The 23634-nt window shown below is 43.4% G+C and overlaps 1 protein-coding gene and 1 pseudogene across 9 annotated transcripts in view; one reads left to right on the top strand and one right to left on the bottom strand.

Moving 5' to 3' along the window:
* Nucleotides 1–3366: 3366 nt before the first annotated feature.
* Nucleotides 3367–23634, bottom strand: part of ATXN7L1 (ataxin 7 like 1) — a 212645-nt gene continuing 192377 nt past the window's right edge. For 4 of the 9 annotated variants that reach the window (XM_025041920.1, XM_025041925.1, XM_025041923.1 and 1 more), the window contains 4 exons: nt 19045–19237; nt 15644–15765; nt 13883–14188; nt 9912–11247 (listed from right to left, as the gene is read on the bottom strand). In XM_025041920.1, coding sequence (XP_024897688.1) covers nt 10134–11247; nt 13883–14188; nt 15644–15765; nt 19045–19237 — 1735 coding nt within the window. In that variant the 3' untranslated portion in view covers nt 9912–10133. Of the gene's footprint in view, nt 5960–6978; nt 7054–9911; nt 11248–13882; nt 14189–15643; nt 15766–19044; nt 19238–23634 lie in introns of those variants that run through there. The other 5 variants (XM_006925372.3, XM_006925375.3, XM_025041922.1 and 2 more) reach the window with 3 other exon arrangements.
* LOC112473575 lies at nt 8781–8899 on the top strand (annotated as a pseudogene).

The raw sequence follows: 23634 nt of genomic DNA, 5'->3' as shown, positions 1-23634 counted from the left end.
GTGGTCTATACAAGCAAACCAAAATCTAAGCCTATAAATGCCTCGAGATTATGAAATCCAAGTCCTAGAGACAACCATCACAAACAGCCAACCAGGCTTTAAGCTACAGCCAATTAAGAATTTCTTACTTTGCTTTTGCCTTTTTTCTATGAAAGTCTCTTACTGAGCTCTTGTCAGTGGAGTGCTCCTAATGACTTCTGGTTTAGTGCTGCCTAATTGGAATCCATTTTTGCTCAGATAAACTCTTAAAATTTTTAATATGCCTCATTTTATCTTTTAACACTACAAAGGCCAGTACTCCCTCATGTGTTTGAGTTTACTTCTCCCTTGCCTTCTCAAGGACTTCTCTCTTTGAGGAACTTGTTCTTTCTCCTGCTTCTTCAACCTTTCATTCCTCTGTTGTCCCACTGGTCTCACCAGCTCCCCTACAATCTCACCAGCATGTGAATTGTAATCTGCTCTCTTCTCCCTTGAAAGACAAAATACACAACAACAATAACAAAACCAACATTCAAACACTCCCTCGTGTCTTTTAACATCCTTAAGATTTGTCTACACAACTGAATTTTCTTCAGACCATTCCAGTCTGGTCTTGGCCCCTACCATCCCATCACACATGATTTTCTAAGGTCACTGTAGGTTAAATGGTAACCCCTCAAAAATATGTCCAAGTCCTAATCCTTAGACCTGTGTGAACATATTTGAAAAAAAAAAATGTATTTAAATTAAGGATCTTGAGATCATCCAGGATTTAGGGTGGGCCCTAAGGTCAACAACAGATGTCCTCATAAGAGAAAGGCATGGGAGATTTGAGACACAGGAGAAACACAGGGGAGAAGGCCATGTGAAGATGGAGGCAGAGATGAGAGAGATAGGTCTGTAAGCCAAGGAATGCTAGGGGCTGCGAGCAGTCACCAAAAACTGGAAGGGCGAGGAAAGATTTTCATTTGGAGCCTTTGGAGGGAATGAGGCCCTGCTTGATTTTGAACTTCTAGTCTCTGGAACTCTAAGAGAATAAATTTGTTTTAAGCAACCAAGATGTGATAATTTGTTATGGCAGCCCTCAGGAAAAATAAGTCACCAATGACCTCCATATTGCAAAACCCCAGACACATAGCATCTTTATCTTCCATTTTGCCGCGGTATTTGACTCAGTTGGCTGTTCCTTCATTGAAACACCTTACAGCCCTGGCTTCTAGGGAACCACTTCCTGTTGAGTTCTTTCTCCTCTTTGTGAATGCTTCATCTTGGGGGGCTTTGCTAGCTTTCTGCTACCCACTAACCTCTAAATGTCTGCTTTTTTGCCTCTACATTCTCTCAAGTGATCACATCTATACCTGTGACTCTAAATATCATCCATATACTAATGATTCCCAAATTGATGCCTCCGATGTAGACAGGCTGATAGCTTCTATCATGTGTATACCATACCTTCTTGACATAGATGTTTCATAGTAGTCTCATGCATGAACAAATACATGCACAAACAGAACTTCTGATCTTCACAAACATTCCTCCCACCCACCCCTAAAAAACCTGTTTTTCTTCTGGTTTTCCACATCTGAAGAAATGGCACCTTCACCCAACACAATTGCTCTACCAGAAACCCAGAAATCATTCTTTCTCTTACTCTTGCATTCAATTCCTAAGCAAGTCTTGTTAACTTAATATGTAAAATATACCTTGAATCTATTCACTTCTCTTTATATCTAGTGTCATCATCCTGGGACCACACCAACATTATGTCTCGCCTGGTCTCTTGCAATAGCTTCAAACTGATTCTTCAAACAGCAGCTAGTGATCTTTTAAGAGATCATGTCATGTCCTGACTTAAAGCCCTTCAAAGAATCTCCACTGAATTATGCACAAGATCTAAACTCTAAGAGCCTCATGTGATCTGGTCCCTGTTTCCTGCCCATCTCTCTCCCCCTGCTTCATTTACAGTTGATCTTCCTTAGGCTCCAGGAACTTACCAAGCTTTTCCCACCACCTTAGATCATCTCTGCCTGGGATTCTCTCCCCACCCGGTGCCTTCAGCTCACTTCCTCAGAGAAAACCCCCTGACAGCACTCCCTTTACTCACTTTATGTCAGTTTCTCCTATTTCCTCTCTCATACAACTCAGTTCTTTCCAGCATCGCATTCACCACAATCTGTAATTACACACTTGATCGTGTGTTCATTTATTTACTGTCTCCCTCAAGTGGGTTGCTTTCAGAAAGCAGCTGGGAGTGTGTCTGTTTCTCATCACTAAGCACAGAGTGCCTAGCTCAGGGGCAGCCACAGCCAGGATGCTCCACAAATATCTGTTGAATGAGTTCACTCTCTTCTCTGTGCCTCAAATGTGTGTGCTAGCAGGAAGGCTCATCTGGTTAGACCATTTTCACCCAAAAGGGGGGAAAAAATAACAAAAGATCTAAATTTTATGGAAACCCGAAGACTTTGTTTTACAAACATATAAATTATTTTATTTACAAAGCCATGTTACAAAAAAAAAAAAAAAAAAAAAAAGTACAATCACTCACGGGAGAATGTCTCCAGGCCTGGTGTTGAACCATGGCAGTATCAATAGATACATGTTTGTTCTTTCCTTTTTAAAACTGTAAGCCATAGAATTTACTATTTACACCTACTTTAGACATTTATTCTGCTTACAATATCACAGGCATGGAATGAATTATATCTGATAGTACTAATACATAAAGGTATGGGACAAATAAGGAAAATACTTAGTGTTACAAAATATGGATCGTAGAAAAGAAACCCACTCCACAAGTGTGGCATTTGTTTAGAATGTTTGGACATGCTTTCTTCAAAAGTCTTCTGGAAAAGGTTCTAAAATCGGTAGTAGGAAAGGACAAATGAGCAGGTGCAAATTCTTGTCTGTGCAATAACAGTTATTTAATATACCCCATGACTGACCAACTACGTAAAACCCACAGAGTTTTGTTAAAGTGCCATGGGCAGACAGCATAACAAAATAGAAGGTGTAAATAGAAAATTTCTTTTTTTCCTTTTTTTAAAACAAGAGTTCACTGAGAATCAGCAATAATAGAATATGCTGTATAAACTATTCTCTACAAAGGTTGATCGGCGTTATTTACAATTGGTACATTGATACAAAAGAAGGCATACAAGTTATCCAAGTCGCTTTGTTTTTATGGCTGACAGGTCTATGCATTGCGTTATGCTTAACAACCAGAGCTTTCGAGCCTCCGTGGCTGGCGACAAGTCACGAGATCTTCAGGCAAATGGGGGTGTGTGCAGTCAAGGGGCTGGGAGAGAGGGCTGAGTGGGGTGGGCTTTAGTTCCCCCCAAATTTTACCTTAATAGTGCTTTATAGGTGGGTCCAGTTGAACTCCATTAAAACAAACCCAAAGAAAACCTTTTATTTGCATTTTTCAAGCTGAGTTTTAAATACATTATAAAGTAAACCTGCGGTTGATTGTGAAGGAAGAAATACCGTGGGTTTTCCCTTTTTGCTCAGTTTTCCGGAAATGTCCTCACCTTGGTCAGGGTCAGTCTTTTACCAAGTCAGCAGCATTCGGTGGGGAGCCTCTTTATTCCAGATTGCAATTCAAGATGTAGAGAGCTAAAATATTTAAACCTATTATTGAATTGCTTTTCTAGTCCCTGTCGAGACATTATTTCTCAGAAGCAGCCACTTAATCTCTCAACCTTTGTTTTCCCTCTTTGAATGTAAGAGTTTATAAATCAGAGGGTTATTTTGTTGCCGAGATTTTTTTTGTTTTGTTTTGTTTTTACTCCTGGAAGTTTTACAACTCAAAATAAATTATAAAAAAACAGACTTCTAAAACCGAACAAGACAAAAATTGTGCAAAAATAACAAAGATATGTACATACTTTTCAGTCTGAAGAAATGTACAATAAAAACATAATTCAAAGAACATTTTAAAAATATAAACATTGCTTAAACTTTCCTAAGTTTCATATTGTTTCTGAAACTATTCTGGTCAGTTAGCTCTGTAATATAGTAAAACATAAATATTACAAAATTAACACTATAAAAATTTACTTTAAGAATATCTTCTAAACTTTTTTCAAAGGGTCTAACCTTGTTTATAATTTCTTAAACATTTATAAGTCTTAAAATCTGCCTTAACCTTTTTTTTAAAAAAAGAAAAAGTAACATAATCTTCCCTTCAATTTGCAGTCTCTTTTTCCCAAGACGTAAATAAACCAGCATATAAGTGCACTTTTAACACTGTAGAAATAAAAATGAAATCATCTGAACTAATGTCCTAGTACCTAATATCAACTCATGATTTTTTAAAAAATCTTTATTTTATATTAAAAAACTTTAGTAATCCTATAAGAAACACTGTCAGTGCAATTCCATTGATGCAAATCACTCCGTTTGCCTCCCGTCTTTGTAAAATGCAATTGTGTGGTGAAAACTTAACAGTAGTCTGATCTTTGGGAAGGGGGGATGGGAAAGAAAAGGAAACAGAGTAGGGGTGAGGGTTTGTGCCCAGTTGCAAAACTGGCATTCATTTCTGATTTAGGGATGAAGCAAAACCTCCTACTATCCATGCCATTATATTATTTGCAGAGTTTCATGAACAGCACAGAACATGTCCTCTATATTGTGAGTTCTTTTCCTATGATACCTGATTAGAGCTTATGGCATTGCTGTTCTTTCAAAACTCCAGTGTGAACGGTTTCATAGCTGCAGGGCTCCAGCCTCTCTCTTCCCAATGGCTCTTCTTCACTAGGTGGTGGCTATGCCTTCCTACGCCTTGGAGTGGTTCTGTCTGAGTTGGGGCCTCTGATAACCCACACATGCTAATCTAAGGGCATGCTGACTCACAGGGCCCTGTGGAGGTAGTGGGGCCATGCCAGTATTTATCCTCATCAGGGCTTTGATACTTAACCCTCCGTAGAAGCTTTCCCCCCAGATCCTTCCTTCCTGTCCTACCTGTTCCCTTGCCTACTAGCCCTTGAGGGCAGTTTGAGAACTTCCACAGCTGTGGACATTATGCCTCTGAGTAGCTTCCTAGGGTCACGTGCCTTTTCCCCTGGAATGCTTCCCTTTCTGGCTTGCCTAGCTTTGGGCCCTTGTACACAGTGCCCAGGAAGGTAATTTACAGCATGGATTCCTAACAAGCTCAGAGACCACAGTCACCTGCATCTTTTGAAGGATCTTCCCCTATACCTGTGCTCTGCTTCCTGCCATCTCCCAGGCCCATTCCAGACCTGACCCAGTATATTTTTTCTGAGATGCACAACAGGACAGTGGTATTGTGGCAACTACACCATTAAAAGGTGGATCTTCTCAATTTCACCCATAGCATCTGGTTCCCGCTGTGCTGGTGCATCACAGAAACCTGACAAGTGCCCTTGGCTCAGCCTCCTGCCTCTGCCCTCAGCTCCCCAGCAAGCCCCTCCCCCAGCACACTGTCCAGAGGGGAGCTTGGGGACCCAGTGAGTGGTAGGTAGGAGGGGATGGGAAGGATGGGTAGGAGAGGACAAGGAAAGGAGCACTGTAGGTGCTAAAGTTCAAAGGTTTCCGATGATGCCCACCAGGAACTAAAACCCTGCACTATCTGCTCTCATGGCTGGAGCAAAATGATGGTGTCAGTAGTGGAATCAGAGGCTGGAGGAGTGACCCCACTCTTGGAAGAATGCGTACATGTGGCAAACGAAAGACAACGGAAACAAAACACTGGTATTGTTTTCTGTAAATCTCAAATTCACGTTCTTTTGCCTTTTTCTTTTTCTCCAAAACTAAAAATTGGTCATTAAAAAAAGAGGAAGAAAGGCCAGAGCCACAGTCAGGGCCCAGGAAATGGACTCCCCCACTGCCCACTTCCCTCTCTCCTTCCCCAGTTCCCCGTGGCCTCCTGGGGTGGGAGCCGGTGGCCAGGAATTGGTTTGGAAGTGGCTTCACAGTCTTGTTATGGAAGAGTCCTTATCCTGCCCATTCTGTTTGTGGTCTTCTAGGAAAGGAAAAAAGAAAAGCTTGTTTCAAAACCATATATTTGGGATTACCACAAGGATTTGAGAATGGAGACTCAGTTTTCCCATCTATATTAAAAACGATACCATCCCACCTCCTGCATTTGGGAAAAGGCAGCCATAATAAACAAATGAGGGGATGGCTGTAAAGGACACCATAAATGTAGGGTAGTCACAAAGATCTGAGGATATAAAGATTGTTTCCCTATAATCTTCACCTATACTCTACCCAAAATTTGTGAGGGAAACCCCGAAGGCCAAAACGCTGACTAATACATCGCCATTTGTTATCTACAAAGCCTACAGCACATCTAAGACAGCACAATGCAGCCATATTTGTATTTTTTCAATCATGTATAACTTGCACAACCACACCCTCTACTTTCCCTGGCTTCCCCTGGATGCTCTTACACTCCATTGGAGAATATCACTGACTATTCTCACACCTCAAGTTTATAAAAATCTACCCTGAATATTCCCACCATAAAACCACATCCTGAATGGTAGCTAGAGCTCCCCAGAGACCTTGAGAAAGCACTGGCTGCTATCTGCCATGAGCAAGGCCCTTTACTTAACATCATCTTATTGAATTTTTACAACCACCTTAGGAAGCAGGCATCAATTTTGCCATTTAACAGAAGAAAAAAATTAGAATCAGAGAAGTAATCAGCCTAATATAACACAGTTGCTAATAACAGCTAATACTGTGTGTTTATGTGTCAGGCATTTTCTAGAAGCTTTTAGTGAATAAATTAATCCCCACAAAAGTCATATAAAGGGGGCCATTATGTTCCTCACCCTATGGGTGAGGAAACTGAAACACAGAGAAGTTAAGTAATTTGCCCAAGGGCACACAGCTAATAAATAGAAGGCCTAGTTTTAGAAGCCAGGCTGCCATGCTCTTACCTGGAACTTTTGAACCAGAGTCTGGCCTCAATGCTCATTCTTTCCAACCTGCTGATGACCCTATGTACTTTTGTCCCCCTAGTAACTTACTTACCTGTCGGCTGTGTCCTGGGCTGGATATAGTTGAAGGACTGGACTGTGACAAAGCTAGGCTGCTATTTTTCCCAACCTGAAAGACACCAGTGAAGCCCTACTCAGATACATGAGCCAGCTTGGGAAAGAGCCGCAGTTACCACGCGTTGCTAGGGGAAAGGAGAAGGGGTGCATGATAACGTACTCATTCTCCTCGCGTCGATGTGGAACTTGTGTTTCCATCTTAAATGGCAGAGAAAATGAAAATGTTTCAGGGGGTGCCTTGATGATGCCCCTCTCATCCCAGAGAGAAAATGCAGTGGAGGGGAACTCTTAATCCCACTTCCCAGATGTAGAGACTGAGAGCTTCAGGGATGAGGACAAAGGCATCTGGCCAAAGGCCTGGTCCCTCCTTGGAGTGTTTAACTCAGTAGAGGCCCAGCTTTCCCCACTGTGGCCAAAGGGTTACACAGACTCATGTACCTCTGACCTCAGGCCCAGACTCCCTTGGCGATAAAAGCTTGGGTCTTTTTCGGGGTCAGTTTTTCTGGCCAGAAGACACAGTGCACACCTTACTGTTCTTGAGAAAAATAGCAAGATGAGCTTCACCTTCAAGTGGGAGCTTGAGCTGGGCATATGGGTGTGGCTGTCGGGCTCTTTTCTTTCCCGTGGGACAGTCCTTGGCAAATGTTGGACTGGATCCTCAGGTGCTTACTATTCCCACCAGCAGGCCTTTGGCCTATAAAGAGCTGGTCCTCTACAGCAGTAATCCCCAAACTTTTTGGCTCCAGGGACTGGTGCTCCTATGAGAATCTAATGCCTGATGATCTGAGGTGGAGCTGAGGTGGTGGTGCTAGGACTGGGGAGCAGCTGCAAATCTAGATGAAACTTTGCTGGTTTGCCTGCCACTCACCTCCTGCTGTGTGGTCTGGTTCCTAACAAGCCACTGACAGGTACCAGTCTGCAGCCCGGGGATTGGGAACCCTTGCTTTACAGTAACTTGACTTTGCATAAAGACATTTGCCTTACATTCACAGTCTTGTTTTTTAATACCGCTGTGGCAAATTCTGGCCTTATACCTACCAGATATAATTAAATAGATCCCCAACTGGTTCCCAAGGCACATGTTTATCTTGAATTTCTAAACTTCATACCATGCCTCTCCCAATCTCCTATGAGAATCAACACAGATGCCAAAGGTCTTTCCTCTGGGAAATCACCAGTGGTGACCCTGAACAAAGCCTTTTCTTAATGGCCTGGTGATGAGCACCCGGCTTTCACCTGCATTAGGGAACCAGTGCTGGCTAGATCAAAGGCAGGTGTTAAATTCATCAGCTTTTTTGATTTCTCTCCTGATGAGAACTTGCTGGTAGAGGCTTGTCTGCTCCTTTCGCCACTGGTATTGACTGATTCATAATGTTTACTAAACATTTCATATGGTCCTGCAGATCAAGAGTCAGCAGAGCGACATTTACTTAATATAGAGGCATTCCATTAAAAAGAGGCACGGGGGTTAAGAGCCCAGATTCAAGAGCCAAATTGCCTGGGCTTAAGTCCCAGAGTTACTGTTTACTTGCTGTGTGATTTTGGGCACATTGCTTAACTTTCCGGTGCCTTGGCTTACTCATCTATAAAATGGGTTATAATAGGCAATGATTAAATGAGGGAATATATCTTAAGTACTTGGAGCAGAGTCCACCCCATAAGTGTTAGCTACTAGAACTTTGTCTAAAATGGGTGATGCTACAGCCTTGCTGTTCTGGGTGTGGCCTGCAAACCAGCGCAGTGCCACTGCCTGGAAGCCTGTTAGAAATGCAGACTTGGGTCTATGGCCATGCTACCCTGAACAAGCCCAATCCCTTCTGATCTCAGAAGCTAAGCAGGGTTGGGCCTGGTTAGCACTTGGATGGGAGATCACCTAGTTAGACCAGGTGCTGTAGGCATAGAAAATAAAAATATAAAGGACTGTAAGTTGACAAGGTCCTTGCAATCTGTGAGGTCAACCAAGGGTTGCCTCGCCTAAAAAAAAAAAAAAATGCAGACTCTCAGGCCCCACCCCAGACCTGCTGGGCCCCCTCCCCTTGCACCCCTGGAACGAGGGAGTCAGAAGGGCAGCACATCTGCTGCAGCTGCAGACATGTGCGAGTGCCCTGGGCTCTAGTGAGAGGAACTACGGCTCCCCCTCTCTGTTTGGCCTCAGTTGCAGCTTGTCTGGCCCTTGGGATCTAAAGTTGCTTTTTTTCAAGTGTTTGTGATTTGTGAATCCCCCTCAAGATGTTCTCTTCGTGAGGTTTTAACAAGTCCTATATAAAGATGACACAAAACAAAAAAACCATCTTTTTAACAACTGCCTCTCATCTCTCCAAAATCCTCATCCCCAGATGGGGATGGCTTAGGGTCCGGCCTACTAAATCCTGTGGTTGTAAACCCGGAGCCGCTGCTAGTCTGTGCGTGCTGCCCTGGCACCCGTAAGGCCCTTGCGCAGGCCTGCGGACATGGTCCTTCCACCAGACTCGGCCCTTCCCGGATTCTGCTTTCTGTGTTCAAATGGCACTAGAGTCCGGTGGGGGTGGGGGGTGGGACTTTTCTAAGTAGCTTCCCCAGCCTGAGGAGAAAGGCTAGACTTGAGGATGTGAACAGAGCTCAAGGGAAAAAAGCACGGATTCTTCTTGGACCACGCCACATTTCCCCAGCTTTCCTCACAATATACCCTCCTATTTGTACCATGGCATCAAATACTTCTGTGCCAGTAGGTGAGTTGCAGTTTTACTTTAGGAAAAAAAGTTGTATGAGGAGGAGGTGGGGGTCGAGGGAGCCAGGTAAAGTGAGAACAGTCACCTGGGAGCAGGGAACACAAGCTACCCACTCCCAGGTAGGACCCTGGGTCATCATATAACCTGCCTGGGCCTCAGGTCTTCCTAAGGGGACTTCAATAGATCAGAAAAAAACTTCTTGGCAACAAAACTCTTTAAAATAAAATCGTCTTCACCTTAAGATATAAAAAAGAAGTGGAGTGGGGTAACTCAGAATCTCTCTGTGCCTCAGTTTCCTCATCTGTAAAGTGGTAATAACAACTGCACCAACTGCACTGGGTTGTTGTGAAGATTAAATGACATAATATTTGTATAGTGCTTAAAACAGCACCTAGTGCATAGGGAGAGCTGTAGAAAGTATTTGTTAAATAAGCTGCTCTCTGAGCAGAGGGGGACAATTGCCTACGAGGAAAACGAGGCAAGAAGTCACACTTGTGTTTCCTGTCTGAGCCACCTGGCTAAGCAGGGGTATTGCCCAGCTCCCCCTGCCCCACCCGGTAGAGAAGGCAGTGCCAGGAGGCCCCTGGAAGGACGGGTCCCTTACCTGCCGAGAGGAGGCGCTGTTTACAGGATCGGGCACCGGTGCGAGAAGGCTGGGCGGGTTCTTTTTGTGAACGCTGTTCATACCAGGCATTTTAGTGATTTTACAGGCTTTGCTACTAGAACTCGAGTTCTTACGCTTTTTTCCTTCTGATTTGTCAAAAGAGAGGGGCAGAGAAGACACGGCATTGTGTGAGGCCAGAGAGAGGTCCCCTGCAAGTGAGGGCACCGAGAGGGGACAGGAGTCACTGCTGCTGCCCACCGAGCCCACGTGTCTCCCTATGTCCGCGGGGCCGCCGGGCAGCGAGGTCCGTCCTGAGGGCTCCAGTTTGGCACTGAGTGGGCTCACCCCATTGTTTGAGTTGTGCACAGACAGACTGTTATAGGGAGGGCCCGCCTGATAGGAGTTCAAAGCTGAACTGGCATTCAAAACACAGTTCTTTTTGTGGGGTCCTGATAATGGAGACGATAGGGATGTCTGGAAGGAGAATGAGGAGGAGGAAGTCGAGGACTGCGACTTCCTTTTTTTGTTACTTGGAGACTCGTCGCTACGGGCTGACAGGTCTTTGACTTTTGAGGATTTGCTGGTTTTGGTTTTGGATGGCTTGTGGGATGGGGAAGGGATGACAGCTGGTATCGGGGACACAGCGGATGGGGCCTTGAAGGTTGAGTCCATGATGCTGAGGGTTGCAGCCACATGAGGGAAAGCTGTGGTGTGTGACATGAGGGCACTTGGGTCCGGCGATGCCACAAAAGCTGCATTTGAGAGCATGGCTGATGTCATTATGTAAGAAGAGGTGAGTCTCGAGCTGATGGGAGCTGAAGGAAGATACACAGCACTGGGGTTGCTGAAAGGCTGTAAAACGGATGCTGGAACAGGGGTGGTGATGTGGGCTGCTGGCGAGGGCATGGGGCTATCTGCCGCAGGAGGGATCTTCCTAAACATGAAAAAAGAGCGAAAGAGAAACAGTGAGAAACGGGCTTGGCATCGCTCCAGAGGCTCGATGAAGTGTGAGCATCAAGGCTACAGAGAAAACCCCAGTAGTACCAGACTATGGAAAATGAAGACTGGAAGGATGGCAAAATCTGAATTATGGCCCTTCCCTATGGCTCCTCCCATCGCAATATCCAGCACCTATTTTAAATCACTTTCAGGTTTTCAGATCCTTTTCTCCATGCTTGGCTACTGGATAATGGCTGATTTGGGTTCATGAATAAAAGGTGAATGTTATTTAGAATATAAATTTCCCCAGCAGTATTTCCCTCTTTTTTTTTTTTGGCAGTCATGAAGGTGGTTTTTAATGAGAAGTGGTCATTTCACATTTAGGTCCTGGCTTGAAGTAAAAAGTATGAGGACAGGGCTTTGTGACCTGTGCACATGGGCGAGTATCCCCCTGCCGTCTCTGCCCACTGCCTGTCAGGGCTTCCCAGCCCTCTCCTGCGCCCTGCCTCCCCACCCTGCTCTTGGCTTAAGGCAGGATGGGAAACACCCCTCTCTCCTCACAGGCCAGCCTCCTCCTGCATTTCCTGTCTGCTGCCGCTGGTTTACTCTGTAGTGAGGCGTTTCCACGTCACCTTGTGTGGCTGCTGGCTTGTACTGGCCAGGCCACGGAGGCTGTAGGGCAGTGGCGGGTTGGGGCTTCGGAAATGATGGTGATGTCAACTTGCCCACATCCAGGACTGATTTTTTCCCTGTCTGCCCCACCCTACCTTAGCTTTCACTCAGAGGAGCTACAATTGGGGTGTGGCTGCCCTTCGGCAGGTCTTCGTGCCCCTGTATTAGGAAGGGGTGAGTGCAGGGATCTTCATTTATCCAGAGAAGGAGGCCAGGAATTTCTAGTGTTTTTTTTTTTTTTTTAAGATAAATGCAGAGTCTGGGCACAGGAGAACATATAGATGGGAAGGTCTTCCTGGAGGAGGTGGTGCCTGGGAGCAAACCCCATGCCTCTTACACTCTGTGGAGCAAGCCAGCACAAGGTAGTGGGCCGCTCTTGCGGCCTCCCTGCAAACTCCGTCTTTTGACTTGCGCTAGAAACAGCTCCTACTTCCACACCATGGCCTGGGTTAATGCTGCTGCTACTCTGGGGACCAGGAGGAGCACAGAGGCCTTGGGGTCACCATTTGTTTCTGATTTTGCAGGAAAGGATACTGACCTCAGGAGCCAGATGAATATTGTCAAACTGGCTCTTTCCTATTTCTCACCTTGTTCCCCTTCCCCATGTCCCCTGGAAATCATTTCCAGCATAGTTGGGACTCTCCGGCAGTTAAGAATTCTTCCCAAAGCAGCACTTGAAGGTGGGCAGGCCTCAGAATTGCATCCTGGGGAGCTTGCAGTAAGGTGTATGAGAGGGCTTCCCTGGTCCCTTTTCTCTTGAGAGGCCACCTTCCCAGCTGTGGCACCAGGGAACTCTGGGAAAAGGCCCGCTGAGAAGGAAACGGTTCTCCTAGCACTGCTCTCTCTGAGGATTCAGTTTCCTGCCTGCAATTGGGTGGAGCCTATGGCTTCCATCTTTTGGGTGGAATCCAGAGGAATCCTTCAATCCCGAAGCAGAGAGTCCTTGAAAACATCAGATGGAGGTGAAGAAAGATAAGAAAGCCCATTGTGGCCATGATGGTGTTGGAAAAGCTACTTTTCTTAAGTCTAAAGAATGTAGAAGATCCCATCAGCACTAAACAAGTACTCTATTAGTACTTATTGCAACGAATGAACGAGTGAATGAATGAACGGATGGATGGGTGGGTGGATGGGTGAGCAGGTGAATTCTCAGCAGCAACATAACTATGCATGCTGGGCAAGGACTCCCATATAATCAGACCAGAAGGGTCTAAACATGCCCTTAGAACTGTCTGGCACTGCACAACCCCTTCCTAGCAGTGCCAGGGAACATTTCTCAGAGCGTGCAGCGTCAGCACACTTGCCCTGCTGTCTCTGCCGCCTTGCTGTGGCACTGCAGGCCTCCCACTCAATCTTTCCTCGGCTCAAGTTTCTTACCAGAGCCGAAGTCTGGATAGAAATACATGTGGGCAGAGGTTTGGTAGTTACTTGTAATAAAAAGTTATTTACAAATACCAGATGGCTCATTTAGAGAGGACCCCATTCAGTGACCTCAACTGGGATCTACTCTGAATGCCCCAATTTGTAATTTTCCCATTCTGTAGTATAAACTCATGCTTCGACTTGTGCTGACAAGCCGAGCTGACGTCCTCAATCTTACTTGGCTGTCACTCAGGGTTGGGACGGGGACTATTTTTTGGCATACTTTCTCTCCCTTTCCTTCCTCTCCCACTAATCGTAAGTGGATAGCAGAGGCAGGAGAGAAAGGGCAGGGAGAAGCAGGGCAAGGGCCATGTGACCACTCACTGTCCCCAGGAGCCCCTTCCCCCTCCCATGTTAAGCAGTTTATGTGTTTTTCTAGGTGCCAAATGGCAGTGGATTTCAGCTTTGTGGGCTGTGCCGGGTTTAAGCTTTGCACACTGGCCTAGGGAAGTCCCATAAAAAGCCCACAGATGCGAATAAATTACTGACAGTGCCCATCCTCCCCTGCCAGCTGGCATGGAGCTCCAGATGCTGACCTGGCTGAAAGAGAATACTGTGTTGGCGTCTCCTGATGCAGAGTTAAATGCTTGTTAAAGAAAAAAGAGTCTTGGCCGTTCCTTTTCTTCCTAATGTCTTCCACGCCCCCATCGGCTGCCATCCCTCCAGGTTCGGGCCCGTCGGGGCCTGGGGTTTGGGCAGCGAGGTTGAGAGGGCAGCGGGGTGCTACGCTCTCCAGAGTTGACACCCAGGCAGCCCCAATGTTGCTCAGTGACAGCAGATTGGTTAGGCAAGTCCTGAAAAGGGGGGAGGGACCTGATGCCCTGTGACTCGGGTTTCTGTGCCTGGGGAGGAAAGGAATATGGAGCTTGAGCTGACAGGACATCAGGTAGCGAAATACAGATCAACACATTCCTTCCACGTGTCTGAGATTTACACTTCCACAATACGGGAGAGCAAAGAGCTGCGAGAATTGCCAGGTCTGGCTGCCATCTTGAGGGAATAATCGCAGAAGGATAAATAACCAAATAACCGTGAACAAGATAACTCCACATGCAGTGCCAATTTGTTGCTGTTTAGAAGCGACATAGGTAGGTATCGAGGGCGCCTTTTAGACACACTGGGCAGTCACTTAAGTGGGAAGAAATGATAAGCTTCTCTTGTGGCCCTTTCCTACTTTATTTGAAGTGTTAACATTTAGTCCTGAACCTACTATGAGCTTATTTCAGACACAATGGGGCTCACTCCTAGAAGTTCAGGGGGGAAGGTCTTTGGGCATCAGGGTGAAAAGGTGCCGAAGTGCCACAGCTGCCTGGGAGAGAGGAGGAAACCTGGGAATTGGCAAGTTTTGAATTCCGTTCCATCCCCACTGCCAGCACCTTTCCATTTCTTGGGAATGCCTTCCTGGCCTTTCCTGGGCTTCGCTGGGCAGGATGAGTGGTTCAGAGTTGGCTTTCCTGAACCATCTGGGCCTAGACCTGAAGATCCATGATTCTAAAAGATTATGTCTTAACAGCTCACTTTTGTAGGAGTTGGGGGTGGAGACAGCCAGCAGACTGGCCTTGCATTATCCAGTGGCCAGAATGGCAGTTCCTTATGTGCTGCGGTTTGAGAGGGTCTAGCCTGTCACTCCTTCACAGTAGCATTTTCCTAAGTCAAGAAAGTTTCTTCCCCTTTTCATGAATCTCCTATGAAAATGTAAATAGATTGGGAGGTATTGGAGAATAAAGGGACATTAGAGAAATAGAATGTAAGCTTGGGTTTAGGTTAGAGAGAAGTGCGAGCAGAGGTGAAGAGAGCGTTCTGGGAGGTGGGAAGGGCCAAAGACAAGCTTAACCAACTTTGCAACATTGCTCAGGATCTGCCCTGTGGGCCGCTGTACATATGTTTTTCATAAGACATTAAACAATTAGAAATTGGTCCATAACCACTATGAAATTTTTAGTATTGACATTATAGCCTTAACATTGAAACAGAAGCATATTCTTAATATCCTTAGATGTTCTTGGTCATAGTACTATTAAATAAATAAGATTTTATCCAATACCCTTTTCATTTAGAAGGTTACCGAAACAAAAATGATCTCCAAAGAAGATAAGGCATACCACACATTGCATGTGTCTCCGAAAAACTGTAGGCAAGCCATTAAGAAGAGCCGATATTTGTGAATTAATCATGAATCCTGATTCAGAATCATTTTGTTCTATGAAAAGCCAACTATTGATATTCATTTAGAAAGCTGGGTTCAGATAGTTGTGGGGCAGCTCTGATCTTATATTGCATAAAAACTGCTCACTTACTTCCACATCTGCGAATTCAAGTGTTTTTCTACCATGGAGTTTAGTGCTAATCGAAAACGATCCCATCTTCTATCAAACACATAGTACCCTCGTCCCATGAGGCGACTCCCAAATGAGCAAAACTGTGAGAGGAAAAAAAAACCATTTTAACTTTGATTACAGGTTAATAAGCTAATATAAACCATACACAGAAAAATAACATTTGCATAAAAACACACAGGGGTACAATTTTACTCAGAATAAAGAAACAAATAGTATTGAAGCCAAAAATATTTCTGTGGTTCTTTAATTTGAGCTCTAGATTTTCTGCAGAAGCCCACGTTATGACTCAACAATAGTGACATTCAATTTTCTGTGGCACTGAGGGCTACCTTCTCTATATCTTGACTGAGCCAGCATTTTAGGGTTAAAAACCCCTAAATCAACCAAGGTGATTTTTCAGCACTACTTGCTTACCGAATCATCCATTTTAAGGAATTCGGTGGTTCCTTGCTTCTCATCACAATAATGAAAACAACTCGTTCTAATCTTCTGCCAACTGGCTATACCTTTCCTATCTGTTGTCAATAGGGCCACTTTGCTTCTAAGTAGGCTAAACTCCTCTTTTCCTCATCTTGACCTCATCTCCCCTCCTATTAGCACGTGCAGGCTGCCCTGGGACACATCACTGCCTCTGAGCGTACACGCATGCTGTTCCCTCTGCCCGCCATCTTCTTCCCTCTTCTCTGTCAATCCCAATTCTCTCCTCCCTCAGTGCCCTAATCTAGACTCTCATTTCCAATGCCTTTTGTCTGATTAGCTCTGCCGCTTTGAACTCCACGGCACACCCATTGCTTACTTCATTACATTTCACCTTGGAATCACTACATGGATGTTTTATGTTATATATAATGCCTATGTGCTGACTTGATTATAAAGGCCAGGGACCCCATTGTTATCTTCTTCTTTAACATGAGGATAGTAGGGATTGGGCCAAATGATGGATTGGAGAGATAAAGTCCCACAAAATGTTTAAATCAAACCATCACATTTAAAACATATGGCTGAAATATGGGCAGTTAGCTGTATAATAAACATAATTTTATTATGATGTTAAGACAACCAGAAATGCAAGAAGTGGCCTCTGAGAAGGTGACATTTGGCTGGTCTAGAGCTCAGACAAGTCTGCAAATGACTCTATAACTCAAATGCAGCTTTCTCCCCCTTCCCCCAGGCCTCCAGCAGCGCCTGGCCTCCCTCCCAGACCCAGTGCTGGACTGGCACTTGTTCCACAAACCTTTCCCAGAACCAGCCTTTGGGACATTTCTCAGGAGCAAATGCAAGACCTTCCCTTTGTTTTGTTTCTGCTTATGTTGGAAATTTTGCCTTAAAATCTTGCCACCTACCAAATCTGGTACTCCTGATGAAAAACTCGTTTTTGCACTTTCATATTAAGTGCTTACTGACCACACAAGAAAACATACAAAGGGAATTCTCCAGTGTGGAAGCCGGTCCCTGGCGTCATGTGGGAGCTATTCCAGGTCTAGACATCTTTTCTTCCTTCATCCCAGTTGCTAAAGACACACTTAACGAGTGTTCATTACAAAAATGATTAATATATCAATCGACCGTGAGAGAAAGGACAAAGCAAAGAAAATAATCCATGGCCTTTCCATTTAAATTGGCAAAACATTAAGGGCACACAAAGCCGCCATGCCCAGAGTTGTGTGAATCTCCCATTTCCTGGCAGCTTGTCATTTGCACAAACATCTTGATATGCTCTAGAATGTGACCTTCTGGTAGAGCCCGGTCTCTATTTCAGACTTGGAAGCTAGAGGCAAATTTTTGTCTTTGCTACCTATGTCTCTAATTCCAATGAGATATAAAGCTGTGCCCCGAGAAGCTCTTGTTTCTGGTCACGTATTATGTCCTTGGCAGAGCTATAAATCCTCACTGCATTGGCCCCTGTAGCAGACCTCACAGGCTGTCAATCTCATCAACTGCCACCCTGCTCCCACCTCTTCCTGCCTTTTCCTTGCTAATACTTTTGTTCGGATATCTGACATGGAGCAGTGAGCAGGGAAGGCAAGTCTCTTCCCGGAACCTTAGGATGATCATGGCTGACCTCATTCTTCTCTGCCACCGAGTGGTATAGGGGATGGGCACGTGACCCACTTCTGATAGATATAAAGGGAAATCTGTTAGGGGATTCACAGGAAGATTTTCTTCCCTACGAAATGACATAAGATAACGCCTATGAAGAAGACTCCCTTTCTGTTTGTCCCTTTCCAACCTGTGTAGAATGCTACTGGGTGAGGATGTGACAATGGAGCTGTGTGAAAGGTAAGACCATGTGTGAAAGGTGAAGAGGGTTGCAGAGATTCTCTCTTGGCTTGGAACCACCTACCTCCAGACTTCTTGTTATATGAGATAATTAAATGACTGTAGTGCATGCACTGCATGAGTTGAGTTTTCTATTACTAGGAATCAAAGGCATTCCTAATTATCCCTCACTATTTCTGAATTACCTAAGAGGCAAAGTCTCAGGCTGTTGGTGAACCACAGGTCACCATCATTCCCACCAACAGGAAGTGAAGCTGGCCTTCACTCATCTCACAGACAGAGGAGAGGAGGGACTCACTCGAAGAGTCAAAGCTATTCCTATAGGGCTTAAACTGGCTCCAGAGCCAGTTAGCCATGGGGTCCCACGTTCCAGGCCCCCAGCATTCAGGCCTGTGATGGTAGCACCAGGCGTTCCCTTCTTAAGTGCTCACACAGTAAACATAAATAAGCCTTGAGCTCATGCCTCCTTAAGTTTCCCACCTCGATTTCAATGACATGAATTGTTAAAATGGACTCTTTCAAAATTGGGAGGAAACTGACCTTTTCGTTAGTCAGCAATCATGCTGACATGAAATGCCTTCTTTCCTCAACACATTCTTTCTGTCTCTCAGTATTGGTGCCATATGGTCACACTTACTAATAACAATAAAACTCAGAACGAGCAGGGGAGAAAACCAGTTAGGGTTGGCACCTGGCACACTGCTAAGACAGACAGTTCCCAATGCAGGTGAGCTAGACTAACTCTTGAAATCAGAGGCTCTGTTTTTAGATGGGCAAAGCCAGAAGGTCAGCTCCCCGGTGCACTTATATAAACACCATTTCTCGAGCATTATTGCTTCAAGGTGGACCACAAATACTCTGGTGTTTAAAGGATTATAATCAGCTAGGAGCCCTTTCCTTTCCTTCTGTGATTTTCAAGGGTATTTCTAATGCAATCATTTAACCTCAGGGTAAGCCTTTCCATAAATCATTGTCCTGACCACCTCTCCTTAGGAATGTGTGCCTTCTGACACAAACGCCTAAATGCTCATAAAACATAGGGGGGGAAAATGCATGGAAGGAAACAGGAGGTGGCTTACCGCAAGAGGTTTGGGGTGGTGGGTGGAAAACTGACAGTCTAACTTCTCGGATTCGTCGGCTCCGTCCATCTCCCCTTCATCACTCGACAGTCGGCTGGCGAGATCACCTCCAGCTGGGGGCAGAGGGGGTTCGGGAGTGCAGCCACTGTTATTTGAAGATGTGCTGCTGCTTATACTATTTGCAGAGGATGGTCTAAAGGCAAAAGAGAACAAACAGAATAAACTTTTCTGAGGTAACGAGACCTACCCAGACTTAACTAGCTCAGAAGGCAGTCCAATTAGCTCTCCTGTCAACAGCAAATCTGCACAAGGAAAGCATTTGGGCTGAGAAGGTTAGCAGCGACCAGCTCTCTACAGATTCGGTGGAGCTGAGGCTCTGTCCTGCTTGAATCTGGGCATGAGGGAAAAAGCCCATAGTGTAAGTGGCATGTAAAATACAGTAGTGTGATAGAGGGTTAATTTAACTGAAAACGAATCTTCCATGAGTTCAGTTATAACTATTCAACCATTTGCATGTAATTTGTACTTCCATGTACTCGCTTCTCTTTGAAAGTGAAGCTTTCAGGAAGATCAACTAGGTAAACAAGTTCAATCAACAAAATATCAGTGATGATGAAAGACGGTCCTACGCACACTTTTTTTTTTGTTACTGAACTATGGCTTTATGAAATTATCATATGGCATGAAAAATGGTTTTTTCCCAGTGATGGGGCCATAAGTCCCTTACCCCATACCTAGGCCAGTTTCTTAATATCAAGCCACATGTAATTTAATTGTATCTTCTGAAGATGAATGTTTCCATTTAATTTTTGACAAGCTACTAGACCCTCCAGCTGGCATGGTTGGCTCATAGTAGGTGTTAAAGAAATATGTTTCTCAATGAAGGAATAAATGAATTCCAGGTATATAAATAATCCAACATATCTCATTTCAATTATGGCTGAGCTAATAGAAAAGCAATGTCACAGTAAGAGGTGGCACTATACACTTCCCAAGCAGTAAAAACAAAACAAACCAAAACAAAAAGGCAAAAACAAAAACAAAACAAACATAGCCACATCAGTAGAAGAGTTAGAAGAGAAACAGTAAAGTTAGTTGTTTTCACTATTTCTTTACTTTCATCAGGTGATTGACTAGGAAGAAAGGCAGAGAAAAAAAGAAGTTTTAGAGAAAAAAAAAATCAAGATCCTTAAAAAAAAAAAAATTGATTTTTTGCATTCTTCATTGAAAGCTGCCCTTACAAGTCAGTATTGTTGATTTGTTTCCCTTCTCCCTCGTTTTCACTCTGGATTCTTTGTTGCTTTGAAATCTTTCTAGGTGTTATATACTTGAGTTCAAACCAGAACCCCAAAGCACAGTCATTTAAAAACAAAGCCATCAAGGTGGAAACAACCCAAATGGCCACCAATAGAAGAATGGATAAACAATGGAATATTAGTTAAGTCTCCATACAATGGAATATTAGTTAAGTCTCCAAAAGAAATAAAGTATTTCATTTAGGAATAAAGTATTGACTAACATGCTACAACATGGATAAAACTTGAAGATACTATGCTAAATGAAATAAGCCAGTTACAACAGACAAATATTGTATGCTTTTTATTTTTTGAATATGAGGCACCTAGAACAGTCAAATCCATAAAGACAGAAAGTAGAACCATGGTTATAGACACTAGAAGAGGGAGAACGAGGAGTTAGTATTTAATGAGTACAGTATGGAATGATGAAAAATTTCTAGAGATGGACGGTGGTGATGGTTGCACCACAATGTAAATGTACTTAATGCCACTAAACTGTATACTTAGAAATGGTTAAAATGGTAAAATTTGTTATGCATATTTTACCACAACAAAAAAACTTACACACACGCAAAAACCCAAAACAAAGCCACAGATAGTTTTTCAGTGTTATTATAAGGACTCTGTTAGTATGAGAGTTTATTATTGACTATCACTTTCCTATACTTATAAAAACAAAGATGCCATTCAACCTGCATGTTAAAAGTCTACAGTACTGAGACCACATCTGCCCAGGATACCTGCATTCCCAGACACCTACTCTCCTGTATCAGAAGGGGCAACCACACTATTTACAGCTGAAGGCCCAAATAGTAAAACAATATTAATAATGCTGAACACATTAAGAAAGAAAACAGTGTCCATAATCCTGCCACTCAAGATGAGGTCCTATTACCATTTTGATTTATATCCTTCCAGACTTCTTTACTGTGCATACATAGGCACATGAATTTTTAAGCAAGAACTGGATCACATTGTATGTACTATTTCTAGCTATGCTTTTTTTTTAACCTAGTGATATAGAAATCTTCCCACGTATAGAACTATGTCATTTTTAATATTCCCCAGTATTCCATAGTATGAATATGTCCTAATTTACTTAATTAGTCTATTGATGGACATTTAAGTTGTTCTTAAACTTTCTAGTAGGCACTTTTTGAAGCCTTCCCCACCACAATAGGACCTCCTGTCTTGCAAGAGATAAAAGAGAACTAGATTTTGTTAAGTGTGATAATAGTGTCATGGTTATATAGGAAAATATCTTTATTTTTTAAGGATGCATTTGGAAGTCATTAAAGTTAAAATGCCATGATATCTGCAATTTACTTCAAAATATAACACCAAAAAAAATAGACGGAATAAATATAATTGCAAAACCTTAATATTACAATTCTTAAAATTAGGCATAAGGATGTTCATTATATTTTTTTCTTTTCTGTACATGGGAAAAATTTAATAAGAAGAATTAAAAAAAAACAAAAGAAAAAGAAAATAAAGTGAGCTAGTAGTACAGGTATATATAAATGTGGCTGATTTCTGTTAATGAGGAAAATGGATCAAACACACTTATTTCCTCTCCCTCCCAAAATCCTACTAAAGTCACAGTAAAGGAATAAAAAGGCATTAGTCCGAAAGAATAAAAAGATCAGCAGAAATATGTTGATAGTTATGGTGATGACTTCCCAGCCTCCATTTAATCCCCAAATCAGTAACGGAATCTCATTCATCTTGCTCATGATTGGTTTGGGAAAGGGCATAAGAAACAAAAGAAAATGGTTTTTTTTTTTTTTTGAGGAGGGGATATTTTTGCGAAGATTTTTTTCATCTTTAAAAAGAGACATGAGGAAAATGTGGTCTCCACCGTCACTGGACCTTGTTTTATCCGCATGTACCTGAAAGAGCTGCAACCTTCTTGCTATAGACTTTGAAGATGGAGTCAAAAGACTGAAGAGAAAAGTGTGGAATGAAAGATGGGCAGAGAGACAGAGCCAATTCCTGATCTCTGGGGACTTTTACCCCTGGACTTCTTGTCACATGTGATAAGGGATTTTGTAATTATTTAAGTGTTTAGTAAGACTAGGTTTTCTGCTACTTGCACCTAAAGAATCCCAACCGATGTAAGTGTGAACATGAGATTTTAACATATTTTTAGAAGACAGAATGTGGCTGGAGAAAGGCGTGTTAACTGATGGGAAAGGAACTGACCTACCTAAAACCTCTGAGAGGCAGGGCACCTGGAGTTACCTAGAGCTGCAAAGTCATGGGTGAGGTGAGGACTAAACATAGCGGGAGAGTTGAAAGTCTTAGTATGTGGTAGCTAGACTTACAGGTCATTACTGCTACTTCATACAGCCAGGTGACTCACCATCTGCCAGGATACCCTCCCCCGCTAATTAGCTTTCCAAGAAAACAAAGCTTACTCTCTAGAGAAACTGAACTGGAGAGACTCTAGACATAGGGCCACCAGGGTCAGCAGAGATCAGGAGAGAGGCACAGGGCTGGAAACAGGGTAACTGTGGGCAACTGTGGGCTATCCCTGGTCAGGTCCTTAGTCGGCACTTCCAGAATGCCTATTATTACCAGGCACATCACCAGGCAAGATTCTTCCTTGAGAAAATGAATAAGCCCAGAGAAAGGGTTTCCAGATCTTGCCTTTGGGACTCCACCAACAAAAGGCTGATTGGTGACCTGATGACCTTTTGGTTGATAGTCCTACATATGATATGGTAAGTAGTCCTTCCAACCAGCCTGTTAAAGCCTCTCTTCTAAATATGAATAGTTAGGGATCAGTAAACATTCCTGGAACATCTCCAACATGAGACTGACCAACCAAATATCAAACACATGTAGAAAATAAACCTGGAGGAAATGAAGACAATGAAGGAAAGAGTAAAAACTAAAGCAAACAAACAAACAAAACCAAACCCCTATCTTCAAAGATGTTAGCATGGAATTACCTTTGCAAAATGATAGTCTCTCATAGAATATCATAAGAAGAAATCAGATTTTAAAAATCCTGAAAATTAAAAAAGCAAATCATAAATTGATTATTTAATATACAGTTTTGAAGGTCAAGAAAATCTCTTAGAAAATAAAATAAGAAATTAAGAGAGACAACAGGAGAAAAGAGGTAAGAGAATGAAAAGTTTAGAGCAAAAGGTCCAACATCCCACTAATAGTTGGTCAAGAACGAGAATAATGACAATAGTAGAAAGAAAATTATCCAAGATGTAACAGAGGAAAATATTCTAGAAACAGGTGCTTCCAGATTGAAAGGATCTACTGCATGCCT

Source organism: Pteropus alecto, unplaced genomic scaffold (genome assembly GCF_000325575.1).
Source record: "Pteropus alecto unplaced genomic scaffold, ASM32557v1 scaffold109, whole genome shotgun sequence".
Taxonomy (NCBI): Eukaryota; Metazoa; Chordata; class Mammalia; order Chiroptera; family Pteropodidae; genus Pteropus; species Pteropus alecto.
This window is presented reverse-complemented; position numbering and strand designations above follow the sequence as displayed.